Source organism: Amia ocellicauda, chromosome 17 (genome assembly GCF_036373705.1).
Source record: "Amia ocellicauda isolate fAmiCal2 chromosome 17, fAmiCal2.hap1, whole genome shotgun sequence".
NCBI lineage: Eukaryota > Metazoa > Chordata > Actinopteri > Amiiformes > Amiidae > Amia > Amia ocellicauda.
Window position 1 is genome coordinate 9,740,218 of NC_089866.1, and position 20,821 is coordinate 9,761,038.

Genomic DNA, 20,821 nt, shown 5'->3' on the forward strand with positions numbered 1-20,821 from the left:
TGTTGAACTTTAAACATTTAAACAGAACACAGCCTCCATCACCTCCAGGGAGAGGAAAATATGTTTTTAGTGACACATGTAACAGCAAGGACCCCAAAAGGTGTTACAAGATCAGTACAATGTATTTACTTTAAGGATATTGACTTTGGCTTTACTGATTTACTGATGGAGATAAACCCAGGCTTCTCACTCGCACCTGGGGAAAGTGGCACCAAAGCCCTTGCCGAAATGCCAGTCAACGATGGAGGTGAAAATCTTGCTCAGGGTCTCATCGTCAAAGGAGTCAATGGAGACAATGTTCAGGTGTCTGGTAAAACGACCTGCGGTTTTCAAACAAGAATTAAATGCCAGACCAAATTATTAGTTCTCAACTCCCATGGTGCACAGCTTCAGGCACTCCAAACAAGACAACAGAACAATTTAATGTTCAGAGGCATGCTAGAAAAACATATTAATGAACAGAGAGAATTGTTCTGGAAAGGAATGCACCACTTCACAGCCCGGGGTCAACTTTAATTGATTAATGGATCCATCTCTCTCAGACACTACAAAAACCTTTTTACTGACGTGTCCTGAAGTGTGTGTACTTATGAGAGCCTGATATCTGCTATAAAGGCAGTAAGATAGAGGTCAAGGTAAAAATAATCTCAATGGAGCTTTTACCTGTAATGTCAGTCCTGCCACCACCAGGGGGACCCATTGCAGAGACAAACAAGATGTCGACAATATCCAGCCTGGAGGTGTCCTTCTTGTCATACCAGTGGCGGTGGTCAATCCACTGGCGCAGCAGCTCGATGGGGGGCTGGGCTCCATACACCTCCTTAGCAGGCATGTTCAGATCATCTAAATAACATGTGGGCAAAGGAAAAAGAATAACAATCAACTATAACCTTAAAGAGTTCAAAATCATTCGTTACATGTTGTGTATATAAAACTTGCCAATGAGGCTGAACTTTGTGTAACTGTTTTCAAAGCAAGTTTGAACCCCTTACTGGGTTGGTGATAAGCACTCCTTCAACACAAACTGCGTTATCCTTCGAATGGGTGAATTAGAAAGGAGACAGTATCTCTATTAATTATACATTTCCTCTCAGACTTATTGGCCGTCCTGTGGAATGTGGATTGAAGTTGTAGGCTTAATCTGTCAGAGTTTCTTTCTTTTTTTCGGTTTAAAAGACACTTGGATGTCTGTCTCCATGGTGAATAATTATGAGCATGCACACCAAGAACAAAGGTTATAACAGTGCTGTCCATCTCCCTTAGAAAAATGTACTATTTTTGAGGTACTGTAATTTTTGAAATGGCAAATGGAATAGAAACAGGAAAGTGTGGGGATGTGTTGGGCCCTTACCCACGTACACCACACACTTCTTCCCCACGGGCGGGCCGAAGACGCCCTTGCGCCGGCGGTCCAGCTTGGCCATGATGATGTCCTGAGTTTGGTTGGCGGAGGTGCGGGCGGAGAAATTGATGCAGTTGGGGGTGTAGCGCTCCTTGGGCAGCTGCAGGAGGAAGCTGTTGTTGATGACAGACTTGCCGGTCCCCGTGGGTCCCACAAACAGCACGGGCACCTCCTGGGACAGGTAGGTCTTGAGGAAGAAGGACTGGCGGGCCGTCTCCATGGTGGGAATGATGAGGTCGGACACCTGCCAGGAAAGAGGGAATCACAGCAATGGTGACAATTCCACATTCTCCCTCCCTCAATCTGCACATCCTTACAGCCAGCACTGTAGTGGCTCTGCTGCTCTATAGGGATGGTTTCAGTTGAACCACAGACTGAATGACCCCGAAGGTCTAGTGCCTGATAGCGCAGCAGGAGATATGAGATTGATTTAAGCCCCCATTTACAGCTCCAGTCTCCTCAAACTGACCTTTGCCCCGGACGGAATGGTGGATTCCTCCATGGTGATAGAATCGGTCCAGGTGTTCCACTGACCCGACGCTTGCTTGTGGAAGTAGTAATCATAGACAAGCCCTGTTCATTACACAAGGTCAAGAGAGAAACAGGAATGACAGGATAAGACAACTTAAAACTCCAGACTCAGAAATATCGGTCTGTACCTGTTTTACCTCCTAGATGGAGGATACAGCAATACTGTATTAAAGCCTTTTTTCTGGTGTTTTTCATTGTTAGTTATTGAAATATACCAAAGTCATCAACTTATTTAAATGACAACATGTAACATTAAACATATTTGCCTGATGTTAAAACAAAGCCACCTAGTTGCTATATATTCTATAATGTCTAAATCAAACCACTTTATTTAATCTAGGGTGTTTTGGGGCAGTGGCATTTCCAGAATGGGGTGGTCGAGTGGGGGCACAGGGCTATTTTAGGAGGGCCATCCTTATTTCATCATTCATGCTAGCGGGGGGTGCTGACAGTGTTTCATTCACGCCAGTGGGGGGGTCCTGGCGGTGTATTGTTCACGCCAGCGCTAGGGGGGTCCTGGCGGTATTTTCGTTCACGTTAACCTAGACACACCCCTATTTTGGGGAGGAAACAAGTTCAGAATGGGCAAAGGCATTATCAACCAAGATGAATGTGAAAGAAATCCACTCTCACACACAAATAAATACCAATTTCCCCACCTTGCTCGGGGAAGACGTTGATTTTGGTGAGCTTGGGCCGTGGGTGGTTGTCATCGCCGCCCATGATGAGTTTGCGGTAGAAAGCGTCGAATCTCTTGCGGCTCTCCCCGTTAATGGTGCCCCCGATGCTCCACACCACGGCGAACAGGAAGAGTCCCTGCAGCCACAGTGTGATCTGCTGATTGGACATGGGCTCCCTGCCCTCTTCCCCCGATGCCGCGATCTCATCTGTTGAGCAGGACAAGCAGCCGCAGTGAATGGTGCATTACATTCCAGCCACCCTACCCATTTTGCACTGCTCAGAGTTTCAAACAACCCCAGATTTATAAGAGGACATGAACAGATTGGAAAGACAGAGGTGAAGACCTCATAGGTGGGGTTTACAATCCCTGGACAGTAAACACATCTATGTTATGATCCTCCTTTACATTTCCAAGTCCCAGGACAGCTGCAGTGATTTTATTGGAGCCTTGACCAAAAAAGGCCCAACACAGGATCACGAGGCCCAAAATGTCTCCAACTATAATGCTCACTCACTGAGCATCAAGAAAACAGAACAAACATGATCCAACATAGGAATGACTTGAAAAAAATATATTTCTATAACATCTGCGGATCAAGGCTACTTTAGGACATCTGAATACACATAATAAATTAGGAATTACTGTATGTAGTCAGATATTAAAAATTACTCAAGACACATCTTTTTAGACAGTACTTGTAATATTAGTCCTTTTAATCCCACAGAGTTTTATTATACTTCTTATGTTTTTGATTGTTTTCCTCCTTGCTCCCTTTCCTGTAGCCCTTGATTGTGACCCTACATCTTGACAGCACTTAGCTTTTACCATCCAGGATGTATGACCTCACTTATTGTACTTGCCTGTGTAAACTGGAAGTTGTAAAATGTATTATATTTTGAATTGCTATGTTTTATGTAAATTTAATTTGTAATGTTGATGCCTTTACTTAACTGTATTATTGCACTTTGTTTTGCAATTTGTTTTGCACATGTTGTAAGTCGCCCTGGATAAGGGCATCTGCCAAGAAAAAAAAAAAAAAATAATAATAATAATATTAAAAAAAATAAATAATAATAATAATAATAATAATAATAATAATATCATGCTGTTACACTTAAAGTGGGACACTGAGAACGTTTGTACATATTTGGTCTGGGTATTATAGAGGAATTGCTCAACATATGGCCACACTGCGTCACAATCTGTTTGTAATTTAAACAAAATATTTATATCCAGAAAACATTAATATAAATAAAATTACACCCTGTGGCGTTTTAAATTTTTTCCCCCGTTCAAAGGAAAATTAGGTCTTGTCCGCCCATTAAGCATCAATTTAATTGTGATTTAATCTCCATTCATTTCAATTAGCCTTCTTTTCAATGGTCATTTCATCAAATTCAAAAGGATACATTGGAATTAAAAACCAAGGATGCCTACCTGTTCTTCCACATTATGATTATTAATTTACATAAATAATAAGAAACACAAAAACCTAGCTGCTGTAAATGCTTCTGAATACAAATGTGTGAATGTCCTTGGGCAGAGTTTTTTACTTTTCTTGTTTCATTGCAGATTTAGATATGTTACTTTTTTTGGAAACCAATCAACTTATTTTGCTAATACGGGGCTACTGAAATGGACCTGATGCCATTCTGTGTTCGTTTTGTTGGGCTACCAAGAAAAAACACATTTAAAGTGGAATTAGGAATTGTCTTTGGGGCAAAAACATAGAATATGCCTTACTGGTTAGGTGGAACTTTGCTGCAGCCTCAGATGTCAATTAGCAACACAAATCTACCTGACACATCCTCCTTGAACCTGGGGCTTCAGCAATCTATGGATTATGACTGTGTGTAACATCATGTGTGACTTGATTTGCATTAATGATCTGATTACCTGTCATTATCCTTATTATGGAAGGATAATGTGTATTCAATTAACCTTGAATAGCCTTGAGCAGCAGATAGTATATATATGATAAAAGTGAGTACAAAGCACCAATGACAGCAGAAATATCTGCAGGTTTTTTTTTTTTTTTAAAGCAATTAAATCTAAACTCTATCTATTCCTGCATCTGATGTTTGTTGAGTTTATTTGTTTATTTGAGAATATTTGTATTGTATTTCCAGTCATTAGGTTTGATTTATGATGCCAAACCATTATTATTATTAATTTAGAATTAAATAATTCCCAACATAATAAAACTATGGAGCTGAAGTCTGAAGTCTGTTTGACGGTCTTTGTTAATTCAAAGAACCTCTAAGTTAGAACTACAGCATTGTGTACAGCATTCATTTTCTCACATTGAGATCTCTTCCTGGACTGATTTTCATTTGGTTTCATCACCCCAGTAGCAAAACCAGAGAATAAATTGAGCCAGTCAGTGCAGTCCGACTATCCCAGGTCAATGCCTGTCCTCGTTATCCAAACATATCCAGACATCCAAAACGTTACATCTTTATGTGCTGCTTGCTGCTCTTAAGCCTGGATGGGAATGATAATCAGGGTACCCTCTGGGAACAATTCACTTTATATGGCCTGACCTAAAAGGGTGGAAGAGTCTCAATAGAGTCGCATAGGCCAATTGAACATGTCAGTGAGTTATACAAAGAGTTTCAGCACTGATCGACCCTCCTGGGGTAACTTATTGACTCGCCACTTCTCTCACACTCATTCCCATTGCCCCCTTCCCACTGACTCAGAGCTGCACAGCACCACAGAGAAGGTCTCATTAACGTCTAACTGCTGTACATCCTGAGAATAGACACCTACCCAGGAGACAGCTGTACAGCCTCATCAGGCTAAAGGCCAGGTGGATGGGAGACGTCTGCACCAGGAATCTGCATTCACGGCGGATGAAATCCAGGCAGGGCTGCACCAGCCAGTTAAACATGTCACTGACCTGCACTCAGACAGACAAAACAACCTCAGCTACACCTCAGCAAAGCCAGCCAGGCACGGCGATCTCATTAGTGCTCTCAATGGTCGTACAAGTAGAAGTATTACATGAGAGCAATGGGGGTTCATCCAATTATGTAATTATTTGGATCTCTATTTAATAAACTGATCATAAAAGTGACAATCAAGTTGAAGACTTGTTTACATAAAACATCTCTTTATCAAACTGCTAGTGCACTTTAGAAGCATCGAACTCGAGCAATTGCTTTCTTCCTTCTTTTTCTTTTTTTAAGAAATAAGGAAAAACTTATGTTAATGCAACAGATCTGGGTCTTGACCACAGCTTTCCTTGCTACAACATCTCACCAGCTGCCTGTGTTCCTTGCTGAGAGCCTCTGGCAGGGTGTCCATGTAGGAGTCTTTCAGGGGGGTCCAGCCGAGCTGATGAGGCTCCATGTAGATCATGCCACACCTGGAACAGGGATCAGGAGAAAGGGGATCTAAATACCGATTGAAATGCTTGGATATACAGGAAAAAGAGTTACATGTAACACAACGTGATAGCATGATACTATGGGAATTAGGTGTGAAATGGAAGGTGCAAAGAATTGTCGGGGACTGGAACAAACACGCCTGCTATTTAATTGATGCTGGCTCTCTGGGCTACTTCAAGAAATGGATAGATGACGTTTGGGGATTGATTAGATCTTAAAAAGCAAATGAACAAGAAGGGATGATTTTCTGGTCTCCCTGTTCCAGGTGTGGCATGATCTACTCCTCCGATCTGTCCACTGGCTCCTTCTCTTGTGGATCTTTACCAGCAGGGCTCAGCTCTGTCCAGGAGAGCCGTGTGGCTCTTACCGGCTCACGGTGGCCGGGGAAGCCTGCTCCAAGTCAGCCGGCTCAAAGATCAGGCTCATCTTGGAGCTCATCTGAATGATCTCTCCGCTCATTAGGCATAGCTGCATGGATGGCACAAAACACCAAAACATTATTGGAAAGGATATATAAAAGAGGAAACCATGAAACCGTTTCCTCTGTTTTGTCACTAATTATCTGTTGGCTTGTTTGTTTTTGTTGTCATCGTCTGAGTAACTGGATGAGCCAAAAGTCATGCCTGTGATTCAGAAGACTGAACAAATATTTGGCCTGTTGCTAAGATATTGAGGAGAATATAATAGGAAAGCTTGGTTGCCATATGGGGTGTATAGGAAATGGCAGACAAGAGCAAAATCTCTCAGAATGAGGTACGGCTTCTACTGTAATCACTAAGACACTGGTAGCGATGGACTGTGTGTTTACACTCTATCAGCTTGCAATTCACATTTCACCCATCCGGATGAACTCTTTGGATTTGGCTCTCACTGGTCCACATAATGACTTCACAGTGAACAACAAGAGGCAAAAAGGACACCGGAACTACCATTTAAGCCCAACCCCCCCCCGGGACACATGTATGTCTGTATCGGACTCTTCCAGTCCCGGAGGCAGTACAGCTCTATATACCTTCTTATTGTCATCCAGGACTGTGTTCATGTTTTCAATCCACACAGCGTCCACCGGCCCATCAAAGATAATCCATTGCCGGTCCTCAGAAGTGGACACAGCCTGTTCGCGGAAAGTGGTGGCCAGAACGCCATCGGTCCACTCGTGGCTGACGGGGTCAAAGCAGCCATACAGCTGGCCCATGGTGATGGCCTTGGGGTTGATGATCCTGAAGTCCACGGCAGACTCATCCATCAGCTTGGCTTTGGAGGAACATTAGGTGCATGGTTACAAAAACAAAAACTACCAAGCAGTTCAAACATATTGGTATTTTCATGAAACTGGAACAGAGACTCTGAGCTGCTGTGAAGTGAAGCAACCTATTATCAGTTAGAATGTGTTTTTAATGATTCTTCTATTCAGATAGGAAAAATGCCTACATTTCCTGAAAGCAATGTTCTCTCTCTAGCAATGTTGATGTGGAAGAAACACTTATACTGCCTTATGTAAATAAAGCTTTCTTGTTTTAGCTTGCTTGTTTGTCAATATTTTAAACTCTGTGTTGCGAATATCTTAGTTTAGTTACACGGAATGAGTACTTAGGATAAAGTAAGACATGTATACACATACAGGTCTATATCATTTTAAATGTCTTGGACATGCATGTTTTGAGGTCTGATATGACTCACAAAAAGCTATTTAATTGAGTTTTTAAATAGATGAGTGGTGTAAGTGAAGTGTCCACATTGGAGGTAAAAGCAGGGGACTGGAGTACCAGAAAAAATTGCTCCACAGTGTGGGGAGATTGGCATAAGAACAGATAAGATTGGAGAAGCAGCATTATGTCCTGCAGAGTATTGAGATTGCCAACCTGCATAAAGATCGCTCAGGGCTCCGGCTAAAGCTTTATAGGCCGAGGTCTTTCCACCCAGGGGATCCCCGACAATCATAAATCCGTGACGCACCAGCATCATCTCGTAGATCTGAAAGCATCACAAACAGAAGGCCCGGGGCTGTTGTTGGCAACAAGGCGTATTGATTGAGGGGTTGTGTTGGGCTTATCTCTGCACTTCTTAAAGTCTGTAAACACCCATTGACCTGCTGAGGGCTCCCAGGCAGCTTTGATGTTTCCCGGGCTTGTATGGATATAAATTAGTTTATTATCTCCTACGGCAATTTGTTTATCTCTGCTTTCAGCTAAGTGGAAAACTCAGAGGAGGCAGCCCAGGGCAACACAGAACATAAAAACATCAGGCTAAGTACTTCTACATTAGCGGTCTTCAAAAGTAGATATAACTAAAGGGCCACACTTTACAATAATGCTTCCAAATTCCTAACGAAAAATTCCTCATGTTGGGGGGGTTAGACTAGGGTTGGGATTGAGGTCTGTACACCCAGGGTAGAGCAAGTTTTTGAGGTTTTCACATGTTATTCCTGGGTGGTTCCTACATGAATTCCCATTATTATGAAGTGTAAGAAATTACTGAATTTTAAAATTAATGGGTGAAAGGGTGTATGCGTGTGTGAAAAGATCGAGAGTGCTGGTTCAGAAAGGGGGACCTGGATTATCTTTCCAATGAACCATGGAACTGGCTGCAGCTTCATCTTCCTGATGTTGTCCTGGAGAGCCTGCAGCAGAAGCTCATAGTCTGGCTTAGGAAGCACAACCCCGGGGAAGAGGTCAGAGATAATACCCTGCAGAACAGACAAAACAAGCAAGAGAAATGACTGAGAGAACAAGCAGTGTCTTCTGCCTGGCCTCAATCCCAAGTGCCTCTACCAAAATACTGTTTGCTAATGTACTGGATAAATGGCCTCATTGGATTTCATGGTTGCAAATCATTTTTTGAAATTTTAGGTCAATTGAACAACTATTAAGCAAACTTTTAAAAATGTACTTGGATTACTGATTGATAAGAAAACCCAATCTCTCTATTGGATACAACATAGCAAGGGGGTTAGTTTAGTAAATAGTTGCAATACTTGTCTTTGCAAAAACCACAGCAAATGCACATGAAAACAGAAGAGGAATGATTCATTTCTAAACTTTCTCCATAATGCAGCCATTTGATCTATATGGCTTGTGCTGTTGGCAAGCAGAATGCATTACCTAAGCTAGTGTGATTATCTAAAGCAGAAGAGGTGTCCCACTGGGCATACATAAAATATAAATCCTATTACTACCCTATGAATCTTATAAATAACCCAGAGACACCTTATCTTCTTATAGAGCAGACAAACAGTAACACAGCCGCACTTCACCACCGAGTTGATTAGAACAGTATGTGTTATTCATGTACAGTTACAGGTCAGGTTCGATATGTTACAGTGAAGATTTGATATCACTGCAAGGCACAAGAGGTTTGCCTGCATAAATAAGTAGAATGCATTCTGGGCATTTATTCAGAATGCATTTCATCATAAGAAATTCAGTCTATCATCTTTCTTTAAACATGGGAGTATAAAGGTTTTATTTTATCCTGTGGCAGTAAAAAGGTATCCTGCTTCCATTTCAAGACCCCCCAACATTATTTTCTGATCACGATTGCATCAGTCCTGCAGGTGATTGTTTTAGGCAGAACTTGGCCTGCGTGTTCCAAGCTGCCCAGCAAAGTTACATCAGCAACACAGGCTTCCTGAACTTTGGACTGTGAAATCCAGTATAAATGCATTGTTCCTTTTGTGGCTCCTTCTGGCCTCCCACTACAACCCCATGAGAAATTCCACATTTTAAACCACAGCATTTCTATTTCACCCGCTGCTTGAAATTGCTGACCAAAAACGCAAAGCTTTTCAGACACATTCCTCCACCAAAGAAAAGTTAGAGACACACAAATAATAACAAAAATAAAATGCAAGTTTCAAAGCTGGCCTACACTAGTCCTGGACTGAATCTACAGAAAAGTTAAGGGTCAGTCAAGTTTGACCTTCTTTTGATTAGTGCTGAACTGTGTATGTAAAAAAAAAAAAAACATCTGACCTGAAACAGAGGCACATCCTGCGCCAGGAACTTGGCCATGTTGACGTCGAGCAGCGCGCGCAGGAGAAGCACACTCTCGTTCTCCTGTGGGTACTTCAGTTTCAGGTTCCCCGCTGCTGTCAAGACGGATTTGACGGCGCGCATACCGTAGTCATAGTGATGCTGCGAGGACAGCTGCTCAGAGCACAGGCGATAAGTGGCCACAATTTTCTGGGCAAGACTGATTGGGAAGGATTACAATTGAAATGCATTACTCATTAAATCAACAATTTAAAATAAAACAAAAAAGAAGACATAAAAACCCTGCACAATCGAAATATGACAGATTTAAAACAGTGCCAGTGAGGTGCAATAACAAACACTTGACAAATAAACCCTGTATTCATCACATTCACAGGATCAACACCAATATCTGTCTTGATGAAAAGCACAAAGCCGTGGGAAGCATGTTCAGAATCCTGTGTAATCTCCCAAAGAGAAGATCCAATAAGAGGCTTAACTGAATATGACAAAAATATGATTAATTCAGCAATGTTTTCCCTGAATGGAATGAAAATTAATTTAAGTTTAAATTGCTTTTAAAATAAATAAATATTACAAAGCTCTCCATTGTTAGCCACCTTTGGCACATGAGGTGCAAACTGGAAAACATATGAAACAAACAAACTATCTAACAAAGCAAAATAAAGATGAGGTTACCTTCGGGAGTCTATAAATCCCATGGAGTACAGGGAGATCTCTCCAATCAGTGCATAGTCAGGTACCATCATTGCCACAGTGCGAAAAAGAGCCTACCAAAGCAGTAAATGTATTAGGTTATTCCAAAAATAAATACATAATTACAGATTTTGCTTTACACTCATGAATTAAACTACTGGAGAGGATAAGTTATAATAATAATAATAATAATAATAATAATAATAATAATAATAATGTGGGATCTTCTCACGGCAAGGTCGTCATTGAGTGAATAACAAGAATACACAATGGCTTTAGTTTCTGTGAGCAACCATAGACACACAGGGGTGGTCTGGAAACCAATTTCACTTCACACTCTGATGCAGCATTTTCTTAATGAACTGCTTTTGTCCTATTGGTGTTATAATCTTCATAATCCATATAGTTTTACAATATTATAAACTATGCAGGTCAGTGGCTAGGTCACGCTCTTTTCGACTGATTCGTCCAGTCATTGGATCATTTGAGTAACTGAAATATGTGCAGAGACAGCCTGCTGCTGCCATCAGGCATGATCACGGGCTGTGCTCGTGGAGAGGGCACCTTCAGGTTGTCGGGGAGCTCCGCACGGCCGGCGTAACCAGGGTTCATGGTGATGAAGACACAGCAGGTGGGGTTCAGTGACAGCTCTGTGCCCTCGAACAGGAAGCGTTTCAGACCACGGATGATGGCCTGCTGGATGCTGAGGATCTGCTGGGCCACCACTGACAGCACCTCCACCTGCCAGAACACACAGCGTGGACTTAGCGCTTTACCAACCGATCCTCATGATTCTACATGCATCATAGCGCCTAGTAGAAGTAAAAATTATGCAATCGAGGTGAGTGGGGGCCACCCCTGTAGCTCCCGGAAACAAAGGCATATGCATTGATATAGCCCCCCATTGTAGTCTATGGAACAACTACTGCAAATCCCCACTAGTGGCATAAAAACACTGCTTTATCCTTTGCATTCCTGGCCCCACAGAAAGACTACAGTCCCCATAATGCCTTGCTGTCTCTCCTTATAGGTTTTGCTGAGCTGTGTCGCTCCAATGATCTAAGGAAGCTGTAGTTCTTGAACCAACACACACAGTACAATGATTAACATCACCATCATCATCATTATCATAATAATAATAACAACATATGTGCTGATCGTTCTACATGGCATAGTCTTGCATTTGGATATGATTAATGCAAGGAAATGATTACCCCTATTACTAGATTATTGAAGAAAAAACAATATTATGATGTAGTTAATTATCCTACTACTTGCATATTTTACATAGACATGTGTTTGTTTGTGTAACCGAGTTGTCAAGCTGAGGATATGGGGGGGTTGGAGGACATATCAGAGAGTGTGGGGAGGGCGAATTCTCCACGACAGGGGTGTGTGTGTGTTTGTGTGTGTGTGTGTTGGGGGGGGAGGGGGGAAATGTGTGGACAGACTATATATATATAGGCTATGTAGTAATTTAAATGGTAGCCCATTTTTCAGACCGTTTCACAAAGATAGAACACCTCAGAAAGTTATTTTTGAAATACCAATAATTACACAAATGCATAATTAAAACATTAAAATCAGCAAATAATTAAATTAGTGAATAACTTTAACTAAGTAGTGCTCCCTCACTGTTAGATTAACCCTTTACACCGTAGTAGAGGTCTCTAGGGCTCCACGGCCTAATGGCTGCCTCCCCTCCAGGCAGTGTAGAGTCAAAACACTACACACACACACCTCACAAACTGCACACTTACACTACATGTACACAGAAATTGCACACACACACATTGCAAACACTTCACACATGTTACACACGCAGTAAACGCACACCTCTCATACACACATTGTATGCACACAATTGAATTCTGTATTGGGAATGATCGACTTTCAGAGCTCAGAACTCTAAAGGACAGTTTTATATTTTCCCGGTCCTGTCAGTCCTACATTGGTTGTGAAAAGTTCAGTTAAACAGAGCCATTTCTTCTTACACTATTATGTGCTGGGACCACTTCACTTCTGTCCCACAAAGTCACAGAACACCAACAATAAAAAACTGTATTGAAAAACTGCTCTACTATTCTCCATTGACAGCCAGTCTTTATAATGTATTTTTTTATTCCTGCTGCTTCCAAGCGAATGCCTTTAGAATGACCTTTGACAGGGGCCAGACCAGCACAACAGACAGAGATTTCCCATCTCGCAAGTACGTGGAGCTCACCTCGATGCGGTTGAACTCGTCAAAGCAGGCCCAGGCTCCAGACTGCGCCAGGCCCTTGAAAAACTTGCTCATGGCTTTGTAGTCCAGCCCGTCAGAGCAGTTGAACACCACGCACTGTGAATATAAGGGCAGGGAACACAACAATATGCAGGAGATAACAGCTGAGGGACCAGGCAGCAGGTAGAGTAGGCAAATTAAGCCTGTACGACAGATGCTTTTCTCTCATTAAAGGTCTCTACAGTACAGGCATGGACATTAAAATGGAGCTCGTTGCTGCAGACAGACAGAATCCCTTGATTCATTAAGAGTATGACATCAATACAATATCATACATTGAGGAAACATGACTGGAGGGGGAAAAATATGTTATATATATATATATATATATATATATATATATATATATATATATATATATATATATATATATATATATATATATATTGTAACATTGAAGTAATTATGGATAGATTATATTAAAATATAAATAGGTCTACACAGCTCCCCAGGTAGAGTATAAAAGACGTAGAGAGGAGGTGAGAGTGGGCTGACATCCTGTGAAAATAAATCCTGACAGCCACAAACTGCCTGAAATGTTGGACACTACAAAAGTCTTTCCAAATGTTTATGAACTGCTGCATAATTTACACATACAATAAATAGGCACAGATCCCAGGGTGGGTTTTAGATGTTGCTATGCAAATTGTGCTTTGCAGCAGCCTGAGGGGTGGGCAGAGCAGAGTGACAGGGGGCTACCTGCTTGGCGAGGGCTTTAGCCAGGTCCTTGGTGGTCTCCGTCTTGCCCGTGCCTGCTGGGCCCTCCGGCGCACCCCCCAGGTTCAGCTTAAGGGCCCCCATGAGCGTCCTGTGTGCGTCCATCAAGAGTGTGGGAAATCATTATGTGCAATAATACAGCGTGCCGTGTCTGCTTTGCAGAAGTCTTTATAAGCTCATCTGTAATTCAAATGTCAAGTCTGCTTTTTGTAATGATTTCAATGTGTTACACACACATCCCACATCTCAGGTTTCTCTTCCATTCTTTTCTCATATATTGTTTCTCCTCTCTTTTCACTATTTCTATGCACTATTACTCCCCCCGCCACCCCTCTTCTCTCTTTCCGATACACTTTCTAATCTGCTTTTTATACATTTATACATTTCCCAGGAGGAATTAAATGATAAATAAATGTATTTACTCAGAAAAGTGAAGCCCATGATGCCCATTCATGCACAGCAGGAGTATTATTGTAGCTGATCAGAGCTATTCATGTCAGGGCTATGCAGAACCAATTGCCCCTCTGCCTGTCCCTGTGCACAAACTTCACAAATATAGCCAGAGACGTCCAAGACGGCGTGCCTTCATGGTGATAATACCTGAAGCCATTTGAAAGAGAGCTCTCATGTGCCATGCGCATCGCTCCACAGCAGATGCATGCAAAAAGAGACCTCATGCACTGCTGTACCAATCAATTACACTCTTTCCATGAGCTACATTCAGAGGGCAACGGCATTATAAATCCACATTATCCACTGTCAGGAGTGAAAAGATTGTGCATTGTACCCCCACAGTTGCCTCTTTCAATGTAGGGGCGTTTCCTTGGGCTGAATCAGCCAAACTCTGGAAAAGGTCAGAGACCGGACTCACCTGTAGCAGCGGTCAGTGAGGGGGGTGATGACCAGCCGGGGGGAGTTCCCCAAGTACTCGTAGCCGTACTTCACCTCGGTGGTGATCATCCTCACGATGACATCACTCTCCTCCCAGTAGTACCTCAGCTGGGAGATCCACTGGAAGTCATTGAGGGAGGAGATTTTATCCTGGGCTAGTTTGGCCACCACGTCCCGTGCTGTAGAGACACAACGGTTGAGTGGGACATCCCCTCAGAAATAGGCCTCCCGCTTCCGTCACTCTTGTGGAGACGTTTTTATCCTTTTGTTTTGTTTCTGTCTTTGGGATAGGATTTTACTGTAATTTTACCATAGTTTTAAAGTGGATTCCTATGGGTTCAACATGCCTATACTCTGCTTTACTACACCAGATCATGAGAGTACCATATTGAAAATGCGTGTTTACTATGGTAGAACATGCTTTATGAATGGCAGAATGTAGTATAGCACATCTTACAACTATAAGAAACTACTTTAGGCCTATGGGACAACATCAGGAAAATGACGGTACATTTACCAGGGTAAAAGGCACACAATGGACAACACATATTTAAACCTGCAATATCTGGACTAGAAGCCCAAGTTGAGCTCTGATCTGAGGCGTGTACCTGCTGGGAGACTCAGGAGCTGTTTTTAAAATACAGAGCAGTAGCTCCCAAACCTAGAGCTGGGGACCCAATGTCGTGCTACTTTTGGTTCTAACAGAGATCTCCATTACTTCATTGTACTAATAAATTATATTGTCAGACCCTATTCATATTTTTAAATATTTGGGAGAATTCAAGTTACACATAAAATGAAGGCACCGGAATTTTCCATCTTTTTGTAAGTTAAACAATCATGAGACTCAAAGTTAGCAAGCAATTAATGTTTCAATTAAATAATTGAGAGCCCAGCTGAAGCAAAACCCAGCAGGACAATGGGACCCCAGGAACAGAGTTGGGAACCTCTGATATAGTTGATCACCTTAACTGACCTGCAATAAAAAGAACCCCTTTATTTTAAGGAATCAGTGCTTTCTGTTATACATTCAATTACTTTTGCTATGTTTAAGGCAATACGTACAATTTGAATATGCATTTTACAATGTAGAAGCACATCAAACTTTAAGGGAGCTTTCCAGAGTAGTTTTTTTTTTAAATCTCTCTCTCTCTTTCTTTGTTTAAGCCCCACTGACTGTCCCATAACTGTAAGCACATTTAGTATCTTTACTGGCTTTCCTTTTTAAAAAATGCTCTGATGAAGGTAGAAGGGCATTTTATTCCTGAAAGTACTGGGTTTTAGTTCTTTAAATCACCAGCAACAGCAAGACAAAGGTGTTTCCTAAAGATTCTTGTCAGCTGGTAACTTGGTGGCTGAAGCTCAGAAGACGCTAAAGTTCTTTTCAGCTCATTACCATGGCGTCTGGGTAATCGGGAGCCAGTGTAGCACCATGCTGTTACAATTAAGACACATCTGCTGCTTACCATGAGCTGACAACTCACCTGGCATCTGTCTCAATTCAAGCTGATGGAGGGTCAGGAACAGTTTGCTACTTCTCAGTTGCCAGAATCACACACTGAGTGTTTAATATGGATGGTTTATATGACCAAAAGTACAGCAGTTCATGTCCCCAGCTATTGAACCAGGGTCCTCTTACAGATTGCATCCATCACTAGCAATAGACAGGATTCAGACTGGAGATTTAAATTCGGATAGTTATCCAATGGATTAAAGAATGTATAACAGCGCAGGCCTACTTACAGTCCGAGTCCAGCTGGTGCAAAAAGTGATCCTCACTTGCTTCGGAAAATTGTTTTTACAGGCAGGAGATGCTGACCTGCTGATGATAAGTCTGAAGCATGAACAATATACGCAATTCATCGTTTGATGCCGGGTACTCAGATTCAAGCTGAGCCCGACAAAGCAAGGGACTGATCTCTTCCACCATCCAGACCCCTAGAGAGATGCGGTTCAGCACATCTTGCAGCTCAGCTATAGAGGCCCAGGACTTAGCTCTTTAGATGCAGACTTGAGAAGCAAACAGCTCCTTAGAAACGACACGTTGACTCACAAGGGACCGAGAACATGGATGGTCCCTCTGTGCTCTATTTGGTTGCTACCACCTAATCGATCCCAGTCAGAGGCACTAAATGGAAAAGCTTCAAATGAACCCATTGGGACAAGCCGCCCCTTTCAAACCTGCTCATTAGACTTGGAGAACTCGGGGCCTGTGAAAGAGGGCAGGCTGGAGTGCGCGGAGAGCGGAGGGATTACCATGAACATCAATGACAGTGAGGGCGCCCAGAGTCATGCGCGCTCCGCTGGACAGCTTCCCCCGGACTAACTCCACAATTTCTCCAATCTGCTCGTTGCTCTTCTCCAAGTAGGCCTTTGAGAGAAAACAACAACGCATTAACAAAAAGAATAACAATAAAACCAAGTAATTTGTACTGCATCATTATAGCTGGAATGGAGGTAAAAGATCATCGTAAAGGAAAAGTTTTCTGATGGTCATTCCTTATCCAACTTTACCCTGGTATATTTACCATACAATTTACATGGTTTTACTACAGTTGTATCATTCTTTTATCCAGATTTTCTATGTTCTTTATATGGGTCCACCATATTTTACTACAATGGGCCATAGGAATACCATGATATACCATGATGAATATTTCTAAGTCATGTTGACTATGGAAGACCATGGTTTATTCATAGCAGACTGTTGTAAAAAACAGTGGAAACAGGATAAAACCACAGGGAACCACTGTTTGTTTCTTTTAATTTGTACTGGAGGTCTTGTGTTGTTCTTAGGTATGCTTGTTTTAACTCACTGGAAATATAGTTGGGGATATTTTGTCTTTTGTCTTTCTCTCCAGTGAATCAAATGTGCAGGGCAAAATGCAGTGTGGTTTATCAAAGTATTACCTTATAAAAATGATCAAGACAGCTGATCTGTCATGACACTGCAAGAGTCTAGACTATTCTGGGGAATGTCCCTGAGACATAAACCTGACAGTTAAACCACAGGCAACAAAAGTGAACAAGGTGACATGCGATGAGCATGGTATATGGGAGGGGGGGTGGGGGGTTGTTGACTACACCAGTAGAACTTACAGGAAGTGTGTTCCGCTGAATGGCTTCCGAAACCTCACTCGTCCAGTAGATGGAGGAAGAACAGATCACCACCTGCCCTGGCCACTGCAGAACCCACTTCTTCCGTGGAACCTGGAAGAGAAAGAGAAAGTCATACCCGCAGTAAACTCCTGATTCCCCACTGGGGTTCCTTCCAACACTGAGTGGTAACAAACTTGTTCTTGCCGTGTTGCATTTAAAGCGATGGCGACGTAAGCTTTTTCTTTAAGCCTGCCTCCATTTGTCACGACAACAGCTGATAGACAGGAAGTACCTGGACATACTCTTTGACTCCTTCATGGATGACTTGTCTCATGCTGCTCAGCATCATTTCTTCAACTTGCAGAAGCCATTTCTCCACCATTCCCTGCAAACACCAACCAAGATGCACTTTAATATCGGAATGCACAGCGTACACTGCATTGTTTTGTAGCAGTACTTGCAAAAAAAAAAAGAAAAAAAGACAGAAAAAAGTAATAAAACATATATGAAGAACTCTTAAAAAGACATTTCCGCAGGCCATCTCATAGCCTTGGTACTCCAGAGAGCCACTGTGATGGTCTCCCGCAAATCCACCTTCCAAACACACCAGGAATGTTTCTTTGAATTACAGAACAGAAAACTAAGACCAATGTCCTTGATTCCCAAACGGCCTTCTGAATCCCTGACCCCTGTGCACTCTCTAAAATAAATGTAATTGTGAAAATACTATAGATCATGTATAAAGCACTTAAAACCAAAACCCAAATGCTGTCGAACACAGTAACAGAGTCGTGGCGCCCCCCTATGTGGCCCGAATCAATTCTTAATCCCTCTACAGCCAGAATTGCAGCACCTTGGCTTTGGCCGGGTAGATCTTCTGGGTGAAGGGGACCGTTTCTTTCTCGGAACTGATCATGCCACAGATCTCCATGTCACTGCTGAACTCCAGCTTGGCAATGCCCTCGAAGCACTTCTTCAGGTGGGGCTGCACCCTCATGGGGTCCTTGGTTTCGGACAGGATCTCCAGCAGCTCGTCGTTGGAGAGGAAAAAAAACCTACAAAAATCGACAGTTCGAATGCCTATATAAACAGATGTGAAATGTGTGTGTGTGTGTGTGTTGGGGGGGGGTAAAGATGGAGTTAAATGTTGTTGGAGATGCAACTATTTTAAAGGCAATATTAACCACAACATTTGTGCAATTGCTCATAGTTTGTTTTCATCTCTGAACTGATTCCAGAGTCAGTGACATTCATTATGTGACATTCTGTGAGTGCAACACATGGAGAGAGTTGAAAGAGAGAGCTAAGCCCTTGTAGTCAGTGCTTTTAAAAATACAATGCTTTTGATGTCTTTTCCTGTTTGTGCATTAAACATAAGCTATTGACAGGGAGAGGTAACACAGGATTAAGACCCAGGCTATCTATCCTGGTGTGGGCAGCTACATACAGTATGCCAAGGTCAAGCCCAATACGGTGATGTGGAAATAACACTTCCAAGCAGAAAGTTTGACCGGCTCTGCTGAATTGGAACGCCACAAAAGTTTAATTTAATTTACAGCATATTCTCATTATGCATTAAAAAAAAATCTAATTAAATAAAAAAAAAAAATCAGAAGTGCTGTTCTCCTTATAATTAAACCGGATTAACTAAATACATGCAGAGACGGAAGAAAATCATATATGGAAGATTCTCAAAATGAATTGCTTTTTTTTTTAAATATAAATCTCAGATGAATGACTTGACCTTTCCTGGAAAAAAAAACATTGAGCTACAATAATCTTGAAACATAAATACTTCATTAAGCAGGATAAATGCAGCAAACAACCTAGCAAAGGGGTTAGGATGATGATTCTGGACTGCTGTTTGAAATTACAGCTTTAACTATAATGCCTGGACAGCATTGCTCTTTGTGTAGGAGCACTGCACACTGAGTTTCTATTTGCTTTTTCATCTCTGCTGTGCCAAGTACACACTGTCAGTGAGAAATCCCTGAGCTGACTTCTCTGCGGTTTCCTTTCTCAACCACTGCTCAAGACTCACTGTTAATTTCTCCCAGATGATTGTGTTGCCAGGTCAGACATGTGCTGCAAGAGCATCTATGATACGGACATGGCTGATGGCGTATACCTTCTGTTCACCCTACCTGGGGAAGTAGAGTCTCTTCTTCTCCAGGTATGTGTTCAGTCCCTTTTGAATGTCCTCCAGGAGCACGTTGGATTCCTGCAGTCTACCCAGCATGTTGGGCTGGGCGGTGGCCACCAGCACTCTGGTGTCCTTAAGCTGGAAAACACCGGCAATCAAGAGCACAGAGGTTAGCCACAGCTGCACGTGTGTAGGTAGATGTACAGGCAACAATCCATTACTGAGTAATCGCCATTGGTGTAGTCAGGAATTCTAAGAAGAAACTGAAGAAACACATTAGGCTAAATTAGTTGATTACAGCAGGTGAGATCTAGGTCTGTTCTGGAGAGTCACTGGATGCCATGAAAGTCATCTGAAAGAACAGGGAAGCTGGGGTGGGTGTCAGGGAAGAATGGCCCTATGCTTGGGTTGCTACATTCTGACCACGAGGGAGTTACAGAAATGCCGAGCAGGGGCGGCCTGCTCAGACTGTGACAGAGTATGATAGGCTGCCAGGAGTGACCACCTCCTTTCACACTAGCATCCTCTACCCAGGTGGACCCTCCCCAGGCTACAGCGCAGTGTCAAGTGGGTTGGAAGACACTTTCACACTCCAGTTTCCATAAGCAATACACACTACACAGAGTCTTTGGTCTGAGGCAGACGGCTCTTTACCCACGTTGACCCACTTTCTACTCCCCCTATGTGCTTTCACACTAATGAGCATAAGAACCCGGGGTTGCTCGAAAATGAGTGAGACCCAGGGTGGGTGTGCTAGTGTTAAAGGTCCTTCAATCTCACCGACTCTCCGATGATGTCCTTCCAGTAGCTATCCACAATGCCGAATTTCCTGCCCTCTTCTGGCATCTGCGCAATGATGTCCTCGGAGCTGAAAATTGGCTCCAGGTACAGCCAAGTGGCTTGACACTTCAGCATGGCGTCCAGGATGTCCTGCATCAGCAGCAGCTTCTCCTCCCACTGCTACAGAGGGCGGGACAAGCAGGAGGACAGTTTTT

At 42.5% G+C, this 20,821-nt stretch overlaps 1 protein-coding gene across 1 annotated transcript in view; it reads right to left on the reverse strand.

The window, feature by feature from the left end:
- Positions 1–20,821, reverse strand: part of dnah3 (dynein axonemal heavy chain 3) — a 63,297-nt gene that overhangs the window by 13,333 nt on the left and 29,143 nt on the right. The window contains exons 23-45 of the mRNA XM_066689917.1: positions 20,607–20,786; positions 19,828–19,964; positions 18,537–18,738; positions 17,976–18,068; positions 17,684–17,794; positions 16,841–16,955; positions 14,565–14,763; positions 13,676–13,784; positions 12,920–13,033; positions 11,260–11,436; positions 10,678–10,769; positions 9,979–10,198; positions 8,559–8,693; positions 7,870–7,981; positions 7,020–7,261; positions 6,375–6,475; positions 5,880–5,985; positions 5,388–5,517; positions 2,593–2,820; positions 1,872–1,975; positions 1,352–1,646; positions 664–843; positions 197–320 (exon numbers count right to left, since the gene is read on the reverse strand). Coding sequence (XP_066546014.1) covers positions 197–320; positions 664–843; positions 1,352–1,646; positions 1,872–1,975; positions 2,593–2,820; positions 5,388–5,517; positions 5,880–5,985; positions 6,375–6,475; positions 7,020–7,261; positions 7,870–7,981; positions 8,559–8,693; positions 9,979–10,198; positions 10,678–10,769; positions 11,260–11,436; positions 12,920–13,033; positions 13,676–13,784; positions 14,565–14,763; positions 16,841–16,955; positions 17,684–17,794; positions 17,976–18,068; positions 18,537–18,738; positions 19,828–19,964; positions 20,607–20,786 — 3,506 coding nt within the window. The remainder of the gene's footprint in view (positions 1–196; positions 321–663; positions 844–1,351; positions 1,647–1,871; positions 1,976–2,592; positions 2,821–5,387; positions 5,518–5,879; positions 5,986–6,374; positions 6,476–7,019; positions 7,262–7,869; positions 7,982–8,558; positions 8,694–9,978; positions 10,199–10,677; positions 10,770–11,259; positions 11,437–12,919; positions 13,034–13,675; positions 13,785–14,564; positions 14,764–16,840; positions 16,956–17,683; positions 17,795–17,975; positions 18,069–18,536; positions 18,739–19,827; positions 19,965–20,606; positions 20,787–20,821) is intronic.